This window comes from Falco cherrug, chromosome 2 (genome assembly GCF_023634085.1).
Source record: "Falco cherrug isolate bFalChe1 chromosome 2, bFalChe1.pri, whole genome shotgun sequence".
In the NCBI taxonomy this organism is placed as follows: Eukaryota; Metazoa; Chordata; class Aves; order Falconiformes; family Falconidae; genus Falco; species Falco cherrug.
Window position 1 is genome coordinate 84158628 of NC_073698.1, and position 20645 is coordinate 84179272.

At 38.9% G+C, this 20645-nt stretch overlaps 1 protein-coding gene across 2 annotated transcripts in view; it reads right to left on the reverse strand.

The window, feature by feature from the left end:
* Positions 1-328: 328 nt before the first annotated feature.
* The window catches only part of PRRG1 (proline rich and Gla domain 1), a 35062-nt gene continuing 14745 nt past the window's right edge, over positions 329-20645 (reverse strand). Inside the window, exons 2-5 of one of the 2 annotated variants that reach the window (XM_055702466.1) lie at positions 16935-16984; positions 12076-12236; positions 4413-4474; positions 329-4201 (exon numbers count right to left, since the gene is read on the reverse strand). In XM_055702466.1, the coding sequence (XP_055558441.1) occupies positions 4159-4201; positions 4413-4474; positions 12076-12236; positions 16935-16944 (276 nt within the window). In that variant the 5' untranslated portion in view covers positions 16945-16984 and the 3' untranslated portion in view covers positions 329-4158. The remainder of the gene's footprint in view (positions 4202-4412; positions 4475-12075; positions 12237-16934; positions 16985-20645) is intronic. The other variant, XM_055702465.1, reaches the window with a different exon arrangement.

Below are 20645 nucleotides of genomic sequence, written 5' to 3' on the forward strand. Positions count from 1 at the left end.
TTCTTTATTACAGTATACCGTTTCAATCTGCTGTAACAGAGAATAATTACTGCTTCCCCTCTGCCTGCAACTGTTGTTTAGCTATGGCTAAAACAAATGATTTTTAAGAAATGAAAAATCAATAAATTCACAAATCTGATTAACATTGAGGGTGAAATTTGTAAGAATATCGTCTACCTGCCAACAAAATTGTATTTAAAGTTATCAAAACAACTGATTCATTGCAACTGATTAAGTACAATAACAATGGAAATTAAAAGACCACCACTTAAATACACAGTTAATTCTCACTGTAGTTGTGTAGAATTGATATTTTGAAACATTAGAGGCATCTTAAAAAAATTTATTTAGCATATTGAAAAACAAATGTTACAAAAATTTTTCTATAAACATAGGCAAAAATGTTTAAATAGGATAATGTAATGTAAACCAAACCCATTTAAAATATGCAATACTGTAATCAGAGGTTACATCCAGTGAAGTCAGAACAACCTTCACTAAAGCTAAATAACATCTAAGCAAATAATTAATTTCCATAATTTCTTGAAACAGCGACATATATTTAAATTAGTTGTAGTAGATAAATCATCTCAGTCCTGATCCAAGATTAAATTCAATGTTACATTCAAAAGTGGGAAAGGCAGTATCTTGACTATTCATGTCATCAGTCAAGACAGTACTGCATTAAAACTTGCAAAACTTTTACAGGTACAACTATAAATTTATATTTATTGCATGACAATGCAATTACAGGATTGGTAAAACTATTAAGTGACCTGGAAAAAAAAAGCTGTATAAAAATCCAGTACAGATGAAATTTCATTTTTCAATCAGGTTAGAAAAGCCAGACACAAGACTTAAGATTCTTTCCGCATTTCACAAAACAGAACAAAATAATTTGTAATTTGACATTATTCCGACATGGAGAAAGCATTTCATGTCTTAGAGGTAATACATTCGGGTGACTGTCACACTCAAGTTTAGTTTCATTATGACATTTATTCACCAAGATGTAAGATTAGAGCCTACAATGGCTTTCATGCCCATGTACATGGAAAAGGCATAGCCCGATAAATTCAACTCATAGATAATTTTAGATATTTGGTTTTTTGGAAAAACAAGCATCACGTTTGCATTGCACATAGAAGTTTCTACAGGATACAGCAACACAGTCAACTCAGGAGGCAGAAACATAAAGCTATTAAAAGTGGTAGTGAAATAAAGAGTAATTAAAAAAACCCCCAAACAAACAAAAACAACCCCACAAAAAACAAAAAGAAAAAAAAAAAGCCAGCTCATGTCTAAACTACACTGCCCATGTTCATGGGATGATGGCAGCTGCTGAATGACCTACTGTGAAATGGGTGATCTCCATGCATTTTGTACAGTAAAGTCTTATATCCAAACAAGGAAAATTACTGCTAAAACTACTAGCTGTGCTAGCAGGCACAGAGATGCCAATATGGCATGGATGTTGAAATACCGTCTCTTTTTGAGTTGGTTCCTGCAGGTTGAGGTGAGGCACTTTGTTTTGGTAACGTCTGCCTAAAGCAGTATATTAACTGCTGCTCAGTATAAAAGGAGCTTTAACTTCTACAAGTGGCAATTCATGACACACAAGAGCCAAAACCACTTCAAAGAAAAAGGCCAGACAGTCCTAAAACAAGAACCAGGCAAGTCCTACTACAAATGTCCAAACATATTGTACTTATCTGCCCAATATCTATTATATTTAATAAATAAGAGTTATCTTTTTGACAACAGTTTGGCCTGGAGTTCATAGACGAACTCTTAATACAACTTGCCTTGGCAACTGAAAATCCCCAGTAAACAACTCGGGCAACCTACTCTCATCAAAAGTAAGTACGTGAAATGAATTATAAAAGCCTTAATTTGTCAATACATTGTATCAAATTCTTAGAGTGTGCATATACACACCCATCTATGACCACAGATTTATTTTCAGCAGCTTTCTGTAAAATTCCTTATGGAAAAGACAAGCCAAGCCCCCACAAGACAGTAGACACCAGCACACATCTCAGACATTAAGAGTAATTTCAAACGGATGGCACTGGCATTTCATTTGGGGTCTTCGGAACAAGATGCAGTTTGGGTTTCTGTTGTAAGAAAGCCGACATATCACAGCAGTCCTTCAGGGCTAAATACATTGCAGTTGGTGCGAACCGATTAGTAGAACACAGAACAATACCACCACACTACCTTGGCATGGGAACAAAAAAAACCTCAAATGAATATTCCGAAGCTGAACCAAGCAATAAAACTTTTAAATCAAGCTGGGAAAAAAGTACTGCTACACTACAGCTTGCACCACCTTAACTATCATCAGTGTCTAAACCAGGTGGTTGAAATTCTGTACAAGCCTCTATTCCAACTTGCTTCAAGTCTGACAGAAATCCACACCTCTTCAGCCTCAAAAAGTCACTTCAGACTAATGGTTGGATTATTTCTGCATCATGTTCTTGGAAATACAACACGGTGGGTCCTCACGGTTCTGCCATACATCAGGTGGGCCCCACAGCTCACAGCTGGAGAGAGCAGAGACAGGCTGGCCACACACCTTCTGCAGCCAGCCTGGACTAACATGCTTCCCAGCACCTCTTACTCTGACGAGCACCTGTAACCCAAGAGCTGGGGGGAAAAAAAAAAAAAAAAAAAAAAAGAAAAAGACTTGTGTACGCTGAAAATGGAGTGCACTTTAAAGAATTCATGTCATGGATAAAAGCACCACACTGGTCTTAGAAATAATGAAAAATGTAAGTAGTTTTATTTCATCATAACATATTGTTAACTTTTGCAACAGAAGCACCTTGTTGGAATGGATAAGCAATAAATATATTTGCTGTTGAAAAAAGGTATAATCTATGTTCTCTGCAAAGGATTTCCATGGCCACCATACAAGGCGCACACATGGTACACGTAAGTATGCAAGAGACAAAAGAATATCAGGACTTGGGGAAGGCGCTTTTATTTCATAGTTGGGGAAAAAAAAGTCACACACACTGAATGCTTTCCCTTTTTCTCCCTTTTAAAATGGAAAGTAATAACTTTGGGTTTAATATGTTTATGGATAATACCCTGGTCCCAGTGAAGACTATGGTAGGAAGACTATGATCAGGATTTTATCCACTCTTGAGTACTTCAGTATTTCATTATGTACTGTTGCATTAACTTTAGAGCTTGAAAGTTCATATATGCACACTTCTCACCTCTAGAATGCACAAGTGAAAACGGAGAGGAAAGGCAGAACAGAAAAGAAGTGCACTATTAAATTAACTAATCAGTATCTTGAATTGTTAGCTTCTAAACATTACAGAATTTTGAGTTGTAACAGCAAAAGCTTTAGAATACACCTCTTCTGCTAGGACTCTGAAAATTATTGCTATTATGCCAGCATACTCTTAACGAGATACTGGTTTGAACACAAAGGCATACCGCTCTCAGCCTTCCAAGGGCCCAGCACAGGGTGCAGCATGTAGCAAAAATCCAAGTGAGAAAAAGGAACCAATCAGACAAGAGGCAATACTGCAAAATCAGTCCCCTTTAGTGTAAATAACTAAAATGTTGCTTAAGGATTCCCTATCAGGCAATTCTGATGGTCAGCAGTAAGAAAGGGGAGGGGGATTCCATGAATCTTGTGGGGAATGTGGACAATGTTTGCAATAAAATAAGTAACATCCCTCAAAGCAGAGGTACTTTTGAGAAGTGCGACAGAGCACCACCTTTGTATCTGCACTACACTCCCAATACAGATTTCTTATCTTTTAAGACCTGCCGCAGGGGGAAAAATCCCAAACCCAAAGAAAAGTGAATCTAAAACAAAAGTGAAGTTTGTTATACAAGTCCTTTAAATTACAGAAATGCATAATAAGCCAAGATAAAGTGCTACAAAATGATTAGTGATTTTTAAAACGTCCATAGCATTCTTCTTGCTTTACTTAGTACTGGTGACAACAGGAGATAGTGCAATTGCAGTGACTGAACTGGAATTCACAATGTCTTCGTATTGTGGGGGTGGATCTAAATGTTGCTCGGTTTCACTTCTCATGCTGATTTCACCAGTGGCTTCCTCGTATGAAGGAGGAGGATCACAGTTTGAGAGCCTTGTGGATATTGAGTCTGACCGCCCATCCGTATAGCTCAGACCTCCTGGAGAGAGCCCACTGACTTCATACATTTCCTCCTGTGGGGAATGAACAATGCTGAGAGGCGGTGGAAGAGGACCTCTGCCATCAGTCACAGCACCATCACCCATTGCTTCGTGGGCTCCCCTATGCACGTACACCGACTGTCTACGCATTTTCTTTTTAAACAGGCATCTCCATATGACAAAAATGACAATGAGGATAACAAAAAGGCCAATGATTAATGGAAATGCAAGGTAAAATGAATACCAGGTATGTCCTGTGTTACTTTCTCCCTGAAGTCCATTTTTGTAGACTTTCCAGAACTCCTTCTAGAAGAGCAAGACAGGATAAGTCAGAAACTATAGGGCAGTTAAAAAAAACAATAATCACTGTAATCAAGTTGTTTTAAATGCATGAGGAAAAAAAAAGGCATTTCAAATACTGATGATTAAAATAAGAACTGATATGGATAAACACGCACAATAAACTTCCAAATTTTCTTCTGATGTGATTAGTGACACAAAATGTTATTTTGTTTTTTAAAACAAACTCCTCACTGCTTTTAAGATTATGTGTCTGCACTTAGTATTTATAAATGTGCAGCACAGACAGGACTAGGTAAACAACAACAATAATAATTAATAATAACATTAGTAGTAATAATAAGAAACTAATCAGCATGCACATCAGCCATCTGGTCAATCAAAAATTTTCAGCACCACTCAAGGTAAAAGTTAGGGTTTTCTTTGTTTGTTTTAAAATTGTAATACTGTACTAATATAATTTGACAGGGAAATACTGTTTTGGAATGACAAGACCATTTTGGCAAAGCACAACTATGTTGTACTGTCATCTCATAATTTAGACTTATCCCTCCCCCTGTCTCATAAAGCAATTGTGAGCTTATTTTGAGTTGATTCACATTCCCTGTTCATAGTTTAAAATAGCTCCAGCACTATGAGAATATTACACAGCTTATTGTATTCTAGAAATTTTGACAACACAGCTACAGATAAATGGAACAGAAAGTGAAAACATGAATAAGCGAAAACAAAGATGAAGGAGGACACCAATACTTGAAAAGTACTCTTTGCTATACTAATATGCACAATTAGGAGCACAAAGATCACGTTGCCATCCAATTTTCTCTGCAGTGAATGCTATAAAAAACCCCCAAAAAGTAGAAATAAAAGCATACCCTGCCTCAAAAAAGTTGTCCTCCTCACTTATAAGATCTCTTCTACTAAGAAACACTTCCATTGTGGTTTATAGTCATGTATAATTTCTGAAAAAAATATATTTACAAATACCCAAGCAAATTCATGCCAGAAACACTGAATCCTTTAGTTTTCTTTAAAAATGCGGAGACTTGACCCACTTATACTCATGCCAGCATCGACTTCAAATGACAGCACACGTCTCACATGCAAGTATTATAAATATATATAGTCACCAGATAAAACTGGTATTGTCATTGCTCAGTTATTAGTAAATGATGCATTCAGTTTGCCGACGGACTGTGCACAGACAAATCAGATCCATCAGTTTTTTTAGTTCAGGACTGCTGCCACATGATCGACATTAGACAGATAATGCCACCAAACTATCTCAGAGGCAGCCCGAGTCCAGAAGCAGCATGGCCCCTCTACTGTGGAGGCGAAGCTTGCCCTGTGCAAAGCCAGGGACAGAACACATGCTCACAGTGCTTCTCAATTAGAATTTATTACGGTTAAGAGCAATACTATATGCATGAAACAACTGCCTATTCTGTAGATTTTCTTTTACAGAAGATAAATTCAGTTGTTCTTGCATCTATACTCAAGTACCTATAGGCAGCTGGAAAAAAAAAAAAAAAGGAAAAAAAGAAAAAAGTTCATTCCTACAGCAATCCAGGATCAGACATCTTTCCTAAATTCCAAGGCTTGACATCACAAGCCGTTCATCACAGTGCCCCTCTTTGATGTAAGCCCAGGTACAAATCATCTAAGCTAGTTAGGTAGCAATGATATCAAACAAAATAAGCAAGTCTTGGAAAATGGATTAATGTCTCTAAATACTTCTCTACAAGGGCCTTCCTTGATGCAACGTTCCACAGTGAACCCCAGATCAGCTGTGCCAACTTCAGAAAAATGTATTTGAGGAGGGAAACTAACATTAAAAAATGACAGCTGTACAACTATGGACTTTTGGGATCTCTGTGTAATAAAAACCAACAGAACCGAACTCCTCGCCTCTCCCCACTAGATCACCAGGCAGTTAAGAAGATCTGTTACCTATTACCCTTCCATCTGGTTTGAATACAACTAACTAGATTCTTTAGCAGTATAAATAATAAATATATTATCAACTGAAAACGCAGAAAAGATTCATTAGGGTAATTAAATGTTACTGTCTGTACTTGAACCAAACTTCCCACTTCATTGTTCTACTGCCTCAACACAGCAAAGGAATAAAATGGTACAATGTTTCTGAGGCCAAAGTTGCATAGATTTACTGAAAGTCATCGAAAGTACTATGCAAGGATATGTCATTTTAAAGACTCTGTGGAGGAGGAGGGAAGTTTTCATAAAAAAGAAGGAATCACACTTTTTCCCAAGCAATTTATTTTGTGTTGTAGGCTGCAGAAGAAATGCACCTTCTCCACTGTTTAGTATTGTTCCCATGTTACTTCTAGTTCAGCTCTATTTGCTGGAGAAGATGTCTCTATGCCTTCTTCAGAAAGCTGACATACCAGCATCTCTCTTTGTCACTCTGTAACACGGTAAATCAGCAGAAAAGCTGTTTTCCCAGAGTGGCAGGCAATTAGTTCAGAATCGGGTATGTGGCTGTGGGGGATGTTCAAGTTGATGTTGTGACCAGACAGGAGCATAAAGAGCTTAAGGTAAGAGTTTGAACTGCCTTAAGGATGAAAGCTGTTTACTGTCCACTTTCATTTACATGCAAGGCACAGAAAATTCCAAGACAGTTCAGACATAACCCCCATCAACAATTACAGAGCTTCAGGTCTAAGGCTATCTTACAGAGACAGAGGAATAAAGTTCTGTTCACAGGTGAAAAACACTAAGAAAGAAACACTTGTTTAGTCATAAAAAAAAAAAAGTAAATCTTTCTTTAAATTTTCCTCTTTGGGAAAAAAACCCAACAATCCAAAAAACTATTCCCACAAAACCCCACCAACGAAAAACTTATTAGCATACTAGACCCCAGGTTTCCAGCTTGCAGTTTTGCAAGCCGAATGTCAAACAGAAGCACAAAGATTGCTAGTTCATACTGATGGAACTGCAGGAAACTAATACTTTGGGTTTGAGTTGCGCAGCTGCCAAGCAGCTCCCTCTCTGCTCAGTCATGCCAAAGCTATGCTGCACTGTTAAGCGAAGGCACAGGACGAGGACAAGCCACTTGGTCAAAGTCAAATCATGCCCAGCAAATCCACAAAGGACTTGGATAAATTTGCAGAGTGTGAGGATTTGTACAAACTCCTATGAAAATAAGCCAAGCGGGGAAAATACTGACAGTCTAGGAAGTTGCTGTAGAACTCATACAGAAGGTTAAAGAATAATTTAAAAGTTGAAAAACTCACAGCACAAATATCCCTTCCACAGTTGCTGGTCTCTTAGACCAACAACAAAAAGGACTTACTTTCTACTTCATAAATCACAAGTTAATTATTTCATCAAGAGGACACTCCAGTAATCATTTATGCTCAAGCACTGTACAGCTGGGAATACCAGGCATATATGCCTTAAAAGGCTGAAAAACGAAGTTAAACAGGCCACAGAATCAGACAACCGCAATGGAAAAGACTTAGAAAACATCTAACATATTCCCGACGAGAAGTACTTTTCTGAACGCCCCTTACTACTTTGGCAAATCCAGTCTGAAATAATCAAAAGGAATTCTCAAGGGCATCCCACACAAAGACAGTTATGGCCAATTTGCCAGAATTTCGTTTCCCTTTTATTTCTAATACTTCTCAGAACAGAGTCAGCATCAGTCAACTGAATCTGAATGCTGAATCAAATAAGGGATCCAGATGAAAGTTAAGAGCCTCGCACCCTGCTGAGGATTTCAGCTGAGGCCTTTACTACATTTGGCAGTATCATCAGCCTCAAATGATTCTTGGTTAATTATCCAACTTGTTTTAAAGGTGGACTAATAATATGCCAGTCAGGAGACTGCTTGGCATTCAGTAGGCAGAGGATGCGAACAAAGCAATAATGGGAAGTGAGGATACCTGCTACACTGTTCTCTTCTGGTTTGCCCTCAATTTCAGGTGGCAGGAAGATTCAACTCTTCTGTGTATTTATCCAGCATCCATAATTACACACGGACTGATGCTAGAAGGTTTACTTGTTCACATCACCTTAGATCTGCTGCTGACAAGATTTGAGCTGCTTGCTAGAGCTTTGTAGTGTTTTGTTTATTTCGCTGGAATAAAGCTATATAGAGAACCTTGCAATTTCTGCAATACTTAAAATTTGTGGGAAATTTGAAATACAAATGAAGATCTGTGACTTCCAGCTTTTAAAATCTTCATGCAATGTAATTTTAAAAAAATGAGCTAATGGAAATACAATTAATACCAGCTTCAATCACACCCAGATACTTTGCACGGTTACCTTTGAACAAATCTTGTGAGTCTCCCAACAACCTTTGACAACTGATCAGTAACCACATACAGTGCTGCCTGCAGGCTACAGGTACTACAAATAAACAGCTTTACTAGATGAGACCTAGGGTTCATCTAATCTGTTACCTTCTCTCTGACAACAACCATTAGAGACTGCTGAAAGAAGAGTTCAAACATCAGCAGGCAGTGATACTCTCCCAGCTTCCATATATTTGTCTTCAAGAACTTCCGTCAGTCAAGCCGACCCCTTTTATTCAATGGATCCACACTGATTTATTTTCCGTCCATTTATATCATTGTTTTCCGAACCTACATAAGCTTTTAGGATTCAAGACATCCTGTGGCAAGGCAGTCCACACCTCTGTTATCTGTGGTGAGAAGAGATACATCTATCTGCTTTGAACCTGCACCTTCTAGTTTCCTTTGAGGCCCTCGGCTCTCCTGTCAAAAGGATGGCAAGTGACCGACTTCAGTTCAGTCTCCATGCTCCTCACACACATCACCACATATTCCCTGATTTAACTCTTTCCTGATCTACTGTTGTTACAGAAGTCTTCTCATGTCTTTGGTCAACTGTCACACTTCTCTGGTCCTTCCTCAGCTACTAATTTGCTTTTTAGGAGACAGGGTGATCCAAGCTGTACATGACACATTCAAGGTGCAGTGTGCAACGACTTAATTATGTTCCCCATTTTGATCCCTGTTCCTTTCTTTGGATTCTTGGCATCAGTTTTTTATTTTGTTTTGTTTGTGTTTTACTGCTAAGCACTGAATTCAAGTCTTCATAGGTTCAAATTCAGCTCTTGTTCTGGAATTCAGTTCGGAGCCAATCATGTATATAATGAATCCTCCTTTTCGCCCCACATGCTTTACATTTGTCAACACTGAATTTCATATCCTATTTTATCCACAGAGTCCTGCAAATTCTTCCCTGCTGGCTCTAGCCTTATTAACATCATAGTATTAACTTTATCATTTTAAATAGGTTCAGAATTACTATAAAAATCCTCAAGCCCACACAGTATTAAAGGCATTCAATATTTCCGTGACAGCTACGTATGTGGACTTAACATATACAATGCTAACTTCCAAGAAAAATTCATGCATCAAAAATAACTTGAGGGAACTGCTTGATGTTATTTTAATATTAAGGATCTGTATGTTGCACACCTCCCTACAAGACCGCAGAAAAACAAAGAACCAAGTGGACAAGATAAAAAATACAAAGAGAAAAATTACGAAAAACAAAGTTAGCACGAGAAAAATAAGCTACAGACCCTATCTGAATTCCAGTCTATCTACTATGAAATCATTGCATCCTTGTTACTCTGAACACACTGTATCGTTACCCTATTCTGCTGCATCCATTTCCTTCCCCTGGGACACAGGAAGTTCATTCTTACTAAGTAGCTGTAAGGATGGGGGACAATGGACTAAACAAAGCCTAAGTAAATGAGGTCAGGCACAATGGCGCATCAGCAGAGCCTGGCACATTAGCAAGCTACCAACAACAGAATAAAGGAGCTCTGCAAAAAGGATACAGTAGGAGAAACAGATAAAAGGACCTTATTGGAAGCTCCTTATCCACCATGGCACAAAGGCTGTGACAAGAGTGGAAATGTAACTATTTCTATTTTACTATTTCCCAAATATCTCCACAAGGGAAATGCTACCTACCAAAACAGAAAAAGTTCCTAAATGGCGAAAAAGAAGCTGAAGTGAGAGGCACATATTTAGGCTGTGCTTTCTCTAACGACTTGAGCTTCTTATGCTACTGAAGCAAAAGTGATACTGTGTTATGATTTTACACAAGTTGTGTAATTGTACGCACTAACTTAATTATACAATGAGCTGTCATTAGAAATGGCCACACCAAGCTGGGTTTGGGAAGTAGAAAACATGTGTGTGCATGTACTTTAAAGCTTCAGAAAGAAGCAGCTTTAAAGAGACGCTGCATGTTCTACTACATTTTAATAAATCAGAAAGTTCTCATTCCAGCCTTACCCATCTCTCCAGGTATGACCTCCAACAAAAAGATGCCAAGAACTTACAAAGCTCAGTATGCCTTTACACAGCTCTGTTTTTTGATGTAGAACAGTCACTGAAGAGTGGAATGTGTGACCCGTGTAAATTCTGGAAGAAAATGCAAGGCTCCCTGTGCCACTTTGTCCATTAAAGTACAATTTCCCTGTGCAAAACCCCACAAGGGATAGAAGTTTTAAGTTACGTTTTCTGACTCACATTTTTCACTTTAGATTTATCCTCAAATTCAGTCCTAATTTAATCCATGTCTGTCTTGAACTAAGGAAAAAAATATTCTTGATTGTATTGCATTAAAAAGTCAGAGGTCACCATCAAAAACCTGTGTGCTGTTTTTATTTGTTGGGAAGCAGTATAAGGTATATGTGGGTCATGATGGGCAGACCCATTAGCCCACAAACTTCTTTTAATTAGAGAAGCCAAAAGACTTATGCAAGAATTCTGTGTGGGCAGTATCTACTTACTTCCCGCTAAATTAATGTATCACTGCCCTTGCATAACACACGGTAACACTGAAATTATTGCTCTTTCCATGTTTTAGATCATTGTTACTTAAATACTACTCTCTGGGGGCTCCTGGATTTTAGCTTGAAGGTGGGCACTAGTCTTTCCTTATTTGTAGAATATTAATAGTCTGGGCACTGAACACTTTGGCCAGCTACATTAGCACCTGGATTCAAAGGTGAATTTTAAATGGAAAGCTTTTCCAGTTGCTCACTCATTCCACGTGAACATACTCAATAAACATGTTATTCCTGCAGGAATGAGAGAAGGGAAGACTTGTGCCCTCTGCTTCTATATATTCCCCATAACACTCCCAATCCCATCATTTCTTCTAAGCGGGACAACTTCATTTATGACATCCAGGTCAGACTTAAGTGTGTGATGATAGGAGAACCAGTACATACGCTATTTGAGTAAACAGTGCTGACAAACAGATGACAGTTTTGCCCTCCTTTTTCAAGTAGGGGTATTAATTCATTTCCTTTTCTTCCCAGCTGCCAATTTTCACAACACTTATAAGCATGACTATGTTTGGGACTTCTACGCTGTTCAAATTCAGTTTAATTGCAATGCAGGATTCAAGTGTTATTGCTGTGCAGTCTATCCATCTCCACTGTACACTTTATTTGCTTAAAGAAACAGGCCAAAAAGAAAAACAAATCTAATGCAATGCTGGAAAACATACAAGCTTTCAGCACACCCCAAAAGTTAGTATCAATACACCCCACCCATCTTTGCATACACACCAAAACATACCGTTTTTTCCTCATTTTCAAATGCTTCTCTTGCTTCTTCATAGCTACAGATTTCTTCTCTGCATTCATGTTCTATGTCACCTTGCTTTAATTCTTCCAGAAATGTGTTGGCTCTTGGATATCTTTTTAACACAGAATTGGCTTTGTCCTCTGTTAAGAACACTGAATGAAAGGAGACAACAAAGGTCACTTCTGAAGTACATAACCAAAACCTCATGCTAACATTGCTAAAAGAAAATGCACTTTTGAGAAATTAAGAGCTTTTCCAAAGCCTTCCTCTTTATTTAATACGATAAAAGGCCCTTCTTAGTTTTGTTCACATTTATAAGTAGTTAGGCCTCCAATTTTGGTACTTATTGCTATAATGTCATCAATTCAGCAACACAGTCATGCATGCTTAAAAAAGATTGAAGCCAGTTCTAAGAAAAGTGCTCAGAAGAGACAGGCACATGCTCAGCTCAAGCCACTTCTTAAACTAAGATGACAAAGAAAAAATAAATCCTGCTTGTGAACATCCAAACAGATATTTGCAACTGCCTGAAGTCATCACAGCCAGAACACTCTGAAGTTTTTACATAAATATTTATGAGTATTACCCAGAACAGCTGCATTTATTAAAGTTCTAAGTTTTCTTAAGCAACTCTGAAGCAGATTTGCTCCCTTCACTCCAGAAATCTCAACTAGGAAACAGTGACCCTTTTGGGGGTGTGGGGGGAAGTAGCCTCTTTTTATTGTCTTGAAACATATACAAAACCTCACCTTATTTGATGAATCAAACAAAATGACCCCAAAAGGCAATGAATGTTCTGACACAGGTATTCTTTATTTGCTTTTCTTAGTTTTCTGTTAAAAAAAAACTCTTTCCTTCTGATGTTCCAGCTTTCCCTCAAACTCCCTGATCCACTGATTTTTATAGTAATATTGCAGCAAATGGAACACTCCAAAATCCAGCGGACTGAATTACTGGAGAGGTACGTCTGCAGTGAATGATGCAGAAATTCTCCAGGTATTTCAGGTGAGGAAACAAGAAACAAGTCAATGCAACAGTGCTCTTGGGTTCTCACTACCAGCAAGGGGTGGTGGTGTAATTACTATGCCCTGCATTTGTTCATTTACAGCTAGTCTGGGACCACTGATGCTCTGAAGACACTCACTGTCTGCTGAAGGACAGAGACTAATCAGTTTAAGCAGTGACTTATCTGTAATTTTATATGAATCCGTTTGCTGCGGTTTTTTTTCCTTAATCATCTGGTTTTTAATTTGGAAATTTGAAAATTTTCAAAAAGGATGGCAGGAAGTCTAAAAAGATGATCACTTTTCTTTTGCTTTAGATAGATGTGGTGGCATCTTTCAGCAATGACGCTACTACCATAATTCAGCTGATCTACTTCATTTTGTTTAGTCTCTGTGGTATACTTTGTTATAAATCATTAGATAGTCGTCTTCCTTTTGCAAAGGATTAAATGAAGATTTGAAGATTAAGCTCCAAAACACCAGTCACGCCTATACCTGCAGCTGAATACATATGGTATGTACAAGCACCACACAAATTACACTATTCATGATGTTGCCAGAGGTTCAGTGCATACAACTCTACAACGGCACCTATCACAGTTTTGGTCTTCTACAGCACCACAGGTGAACACATGGGCACCTCCTACAGTGCAAATTCACTGACTAAATAACATAAACGTTAATATTCAAAAATTCTCTTCAGACAGGAAAGAACAAAAGGACGGCTTTTTTTCCATTTCTTACACAGTTCTCCTGACTTCCCCCAAGGCCTGAACAACTTGGTTTCTTTCAACACGCCTCAGTGATCACCTAAACATGATGAGCTGCAGGACTTGTCCACATCAGGAAGCCAGCATGCAGCCATGCATGGAGATAATACTGCCAGTGCTCTACCTACTTCACCAACTGCTGCGGCCGTTCCTGAAGTGGAACAAGCTACAGCCCAGGCTCTCTTAAGAGTGCCCATACGTGGAAGTCACCGAAGAGTAGCTAATGCACTATAAATCAAGTTTCCTTTCCTTCAGCAGATAAAACCTAGGGAATTTCATTTCACAGCCGGAATCCATCCCTGAGAAGAGCAACGAGAGAAACTATGACAGCTTTGTACTGATGCAGAGCGGAAAGAAATAAAGAGGAAAATGTAGGTAGCTGAAAATACCCTCATTTAAAGCTTTTGGCTCTCAGAAACAACATAGAAATCTTTGTTTCTGGATGCACTTTCCAATTCACCAAAGAAGCAAACTGAGAATGAAGGTTTAAAAGCTGGTGTGTTATGAAATATTGCATTTGATACACATCAAGATGAGTTTCTAGGTAATTGTTTAGTTTTCCAAAAAGAGCTAAGCACACGTTTCTGCTTCAAAATGCATTGACAAAGAACAGCAGAACGTTAAAATAATTCAATATTCAAGAATGGCTAATATATGAGACTATCTAAACCCCCCAATTTTTTTATATAGCAATTCATATTCAGAAAGTCTCTCTCTCTCCTCACGTAATACAATACAGAAAAATGTAGAGGCAAAAAAGCTGTTGAGGAAAATAAACCACACTCTATATTAATTCTGAATGTATCTGACAAACAATGATCTATGATTAGTCCAGGCCAGGAATGGCTTTTGACCCTGCAGGGCTTGAAAAAATGAAGTATATTAATTTGTTTGTTTTGATTTGACATTTTTAAAGCTCTGCACACCCCAAGTGAATTTAAATCCTATTGAGAAGTCAATAAAAAAGTAGCAAGGAAACATAAAAACATACACTGATCAAAGCAATCTTGATGGAGATACTGATTGAAATACAGTGATTTAATGAGAATCAGTCATTGCCTGATGAGTCCTATAAAGAGAGATAATGGAACCATACTGCAGAAAGCACTTTGACTTCTTAGTATTCCAAGACCATCATCATGTAGACATTCAGTTATAGTTGCATAGGAGTGTGTAAAAAAACCACTCTGTGTTGGATGCACACCTAGCCAAGCTACAGCGTGGCTGAATTTACTACAGCTGTTACTATGGAGCTGAAGATAATCAGGGAAGAATTGAATGTGGCAAGAATAAAGTAATGAAACAACATAAAACTTACTTTTTCACTTTGTGAAGAAAATTAACTAGCAAATACAAGATAAAGGAAAAATCAGAATTATGATTTTGGCTTTGTGTAAGATAGACACAAACACATAATCTGAAGTCTCTTTGTCTTCCCCAGTTTTTGTAGAATACAGATGAAGATGTACAATTACCGAATTTAATGCATTTGAATACATGTTTATTTTTTGGACATGCTTGGGCTCTCTCTGTATGTAACTGTAACACTTGGCTTTTAGCAAGTTTTTATGCATCAGAAAGCTGCAAAGAAAATAATTCCAAAGTCTTAGTTTCACTTACTATTATTGAAGAGTAATATAGTCAGATCAATCTATTACACAACCTCTGGAAAATCTGTGTGCTATCATAATAGTGAACAGGTACTCTAGCAAGGTGAAATTTAATCAGAATCAGAAAGAGACAGGCAAGGTCACGAGAGAGTAAATATGTCTCAGCCTGCAAGCTGAAGCTGTCACAGGCGAAGCAAATAGGTTTCAGGGAGTAGCAGCGTGGGAGAAGTATCCTGAGACACAGCAGTATTGCTGAAGCAAAGCTCAGGGTATCCTGGACTCCAAAACCAGCTCTATTAAGACCATTGTTGAGGCTTCATTTTCCTGACACCTTACCAACACCCAAGTGGATGAAAACCATGACAACATACTAGAAATAAACATTTAATTTTAAATTCAAAGCTGCAGCTACTGATAAATTTGAAACTTTCTGTAGGTGATCATAACAAAAATATTTGGTTTGCATAGGGCAGAAGGGAGAAAAATTATTTGAGTGTTTACTTACAAAACAGAACGTGTCTTCTGCTCTGAGATATTGGAGTTACTGGGACAAGCTTAAGAACAGTTAAAAGTACTAAAGACTAGAAATTCTGCTCCGTGGTCTTTATTCTGCAGCTAGCTTTCAAAGGTCCACAAATGAGTCTGTGATTATTATTACGGTCTGCATATAATACCTCTGTCAGAACAGTAGTATGATTCCACTTCAGTTTAGTGTGGGCAAAGACCTGCATCTGTATTGGCCCTGGCTGAGCCCCACAGCAGCCCTCACGGTGCTGTGCTTGTGTTGGTAGCCAGGAAGGTGGTGATAACACACCAGTGGTTTGGCTGCTGCTGAGCGGTGCCAGCACAGCGTCAGGCCTGGCTCTCCAGCATTCCCCGTGACTCACCAGTAGGCCAGGGGTGGCAAGATCTTGGGAGGCAACATAGCCAGGACAGCTGACCCAAAATGACCAAAGGGATATTCCATACCATATGATGTCTGCTTAGATATAAAAGCTAAGAGAAAAGAGGAGGAAGGCAGGGGGCATTTGTTATTTATTCATTTGTCTTCTGGAGCAACTGCTATGTGTACTGAAGCCCTGCTTCCCAGGAAGTGGCCATACATCACGAGCTGATGGGAAGCAGAGAATAACACCTTTTGTCTTCCTTTGTGTCCATGCATGGCCTTTGCTATTGCTTTATTAAACTGTCTTTATCTTGATGCACAAGTTTTTTCCACCTTATTTTCTCCCTGCTTGTCCTGCTGACAAAGGGAATGATAGAGTGGCTTGGCGGGCACCTGGCATCCAGCCAAGGTCAACCCGCCACAGCACCATATGTAACACCAAAACCAGTTCAATAGAAGAGGACATTTTTCATGCAAACAGACTGGGATTTTGAGCAGAAGACAGTTTTGAGGTGTGTTAATTCCCACTTCATAGGGAATAATAAAGAACGTACACTTATCACTAAGTTAACAAACTTACCACTATCCATGATGATTACTGTTGAGGCAGGGAACTTGCAAACACCAATTCTGTAAACAAAAAAAGAAATATTCTGTTGAGTTTTTGAATTATGATGAGCTCAGAAAAGCTTCTCTCGATTCCCAAATATTGTTACAAATACATCAGTGTTGGAAATTCTGTGATCAACATTAATCCCTCTTTCGAGTTGTACTACTACTGCATGCAGGCTAATTTCAGTAGTATAAGAATGCTATCCAAAAAGAGCTAACACTTGTGAAATGGTGAACGCTTTAACCTTTTTCAAAGCTTTCCATATTTAGAATACGCAAAAATGCTAATATATAGTAGAAGGTGTGTATCATTTTAAACAAATCCACAAGCTCTGTTTTACCTAATTGAATTTGAAAGGCATTACATTCTCCACTGTAATTATTTATACCTCATCTAAGACTTAAATTCACTCTGCAGAGATCGTCAAGTCAACTCATTATCTTTAGTATATGGATCAGAGTTTTTGAGATCAGAATGAACACATGCAAATTCATTGAGAGTCTGCTAGTGATTAAAACAGGATGCCTGCATAAAGTTCAAGGGCAGAACAAGACCTGTGATTTGGCAAAAGAACTTGCAATAGATGAGAGGATCCCAACCTGTCCTACAAGAATTTACATGTACTTTATACCTCATCTTGGAAACAGAATAGACAAGAGATGCTCCCAGTCAAGAAAGTGCCTGAAGCTCATTGCACCAACCAGGGAGAGAGCCAACAAGAACTGCATTTGAAAGCAGCAACAGTAGTTTGAGGGACTGTTTTCAGTTTCTTGGAGTCTTTGATAGTATGGGAAAAGTTAAGGAAACAAAAGCTTTCAGCAAAGTTTAAGAAAGGTACAGCTGTTTACCCAAGTTGGTAGAACACCATGAGGTTAAGGGGTTTTATACTAATAAATTACCTACTCCTAAAGGTTAGCATTATTTCTACTTGTTTAGTTCTACTTCAGAGGCCAGGTTACACATCAAGGTATCGTACCATACTACTGTCCTCCCTTCCCCCTCCATAAACCCAATACCTCACCAAACCTCTCTGTAAAAAAGCGATAGTTATGCACAATGGTTGGGCATAGCTGCTGTAACAAAGTGGGAAAGTTAACTCTTCCGGCCTGGCCCACCCAACACTGTAATTCATCATGCAAGAACAGACTGCAGTACTTGTAAGGACTGCTGCCAAAGTGAATGGAGCTCTATAAAGACATCCCAGTCTGCTAACAAAATTGTAGGGTGGGGACAACAAGACATGTGGGATGGAGACTAAACTGATTTTAAACCAAGTTCACCAAATTATCAAGAGCAGCCCTGAGGAGAAAGACATGGGAGTGTTGGTTGATGAGAAGCTCAACGTGGCCTGACAATGTGTGCCTGCGCTCCAGAAAGGCAACCGTACCCTGGGCTGCATCAAAAGAAGCACGGCCAGCAGGTCGAGGGAAGGGATTCTCCCCCTCTGCTCTCATGAGACCCCACCTGGAGTACTGCATTCAGCTGTGGAGCCCCCAACATCAGAAGGACATGGACCTGTTGGAGAGAGTCCAGAGGAAGGCCAGGAAGATGCTCAGAGGGCTGCAGCACCTCTCCTATGAAGACAGGCTGAGAGAGGTGGGGTTGTTCATCCTGGAGAAGAGAAGGTTCTGGGGACACCTCACAGCAGCCTCCCAGTGCCTGAAGGGGCTACAGGACTTTTTACAAGGGCATGTAGTGATAGGACAAGGGGAGATGGCTTTGAACTGGAAGAGGGTTGATTTATATTAGCTGTAAGGAAGAGATTCTTCACTGTGAGGGTGGTGAGACAGGGGCACAGGTTGCCCAGAGCAGCTGTGGGTGCCCCATCCCTGGCAGCGCTCCAGGCCAGGCTGGATGGGGCTTTGAGCAAAAATAAATGTGAATAAACCAGCAGACATTAAAGCACCTTAAATGTCATCACCTTAGCGTTTAGCTTTTCATTACTAAGTATTGTAGGGTAATAGAAACAGAAGGTGTAAAATAATTATTCAGAATATATATAACCTCTTTTAACAGCCTGAATTTTTCCTAGCAGACTACACAAAGACAAAACTGCCTTTGCCACTTGCTGCTTGAATAAAATTAGTGTAATTTTCTGGGTAGTCACATTGTTAAAACCCAAATATTTGTGCTGAAGAAATTGCTAAGCTTTTAATAATTCAGTCTGCAATATTTTACCCTTTTAACAAATAATCTGGGATGTCAACCACAACTATAACAACAACAAAAGGAAAGCAGAACACATGCCCCCCCCCGAGTCACAACTACATGTCTCTGCCTACTGGGAAGTGTGGTGGAAACACAGGGACTAATGTGCCTGCTACATGATGTCTTCTACCAGAAACAGTGTGATACTGCCTAGGCATGCAGTGCTGCCTTGGCATCTGGCCCTAGCTGCTTGGTACAACATGATCTTTGGGAATGAACATCAGAATACTGACATACACAGCTTGGGAAATTGGGAAAAACACATGGTGGAGAAGAAAAAAAAAAACACACAGAAAGAAAAAAATTTACTTTCTTCAGTGGGAATTGAGATAAGTATATTATGAGCTGGTGACAAAATAAAGACCTACTGAATCAGCAAAACAGAAATTACATTTCTCTTTACCCTTCCTTCATTATAAAAGGAACAAGCATGCTCTTCTCTAGGAAACGTCAAATACAGCTTTCCAGTGGCTGTGGTGCAGAAACTTCCTTTCAACAATCTACATTAGATTCTTACAGCAATTACAAGTACTTAAGAGTTCTCTGGAACGAATTATGTCCATTTTCCTACAAACTCTCCTGCTGTCCCTCTCCGTATCTCCCCAAACTTCTTCATTTCCAAGCTCCCACAAAACATACCTAGCTTCCTGGCTATGACACCCAAATACCTACCAGGCAAGAGGTTGATTGATGACACAGACAATGGTTGCCCTACTACTACATGGACATTACACTCACAGAACAGACTCCCACTTGCAGAGGAACCACTTGGGTCTTTGCCCTCCACTTAATTGCCCCTTCCCCTAAAGGGAAGGAGCTTAACTGTATTTTAGTCCTCTACTCTCTAAGTCTTGGTTCAAATTGACTAAATAGTTCAGTGGTTGTTTGGAAGAAGGGATTGAACACAGACTAGTATATAAACCTTTTTTACCTTCATAAACCAGCTAAAAACTGAAGAGGGCTGGCAACACTACAGGGACATTTTGACTTGCTACTGACTCATGTATTCCTCTACGCAACTCTTTAATTTAGTTTCCTGGTTTTAAGTCTTCATGAACCTTACTGAAGACCAGGATAGTCCTGTGGTGTGAGCACAACATTTTTCATATATATACACAAATGCAAGAACAAAAAGACACCCATAGATAGTATCTTACTAGTAACACCAATGTTTATTGTTTCAGGAATCCCTCTTCAAACTATCTTCTGTATCTTACCCCTTCCACATCCTCCAAGAGGTCATACATCACCTTAGATTTGCTTGTGGAAAAAGGGGCAACATGGTGGACAGCATGGGTAACACTACAGCCAAACTAAGTGTCAAATTCTGAGTTCAATGGCAAGCTGATGTACCTGACCAACAGCCGATCTTTTCTGACTGCCTACTTGGCGTTCAGTAAAATGGTAGAAAACCAAACAAAACTAAAACAATCAACCGTCCTCTTCTAGTAGAAAACATAATGACTCAAT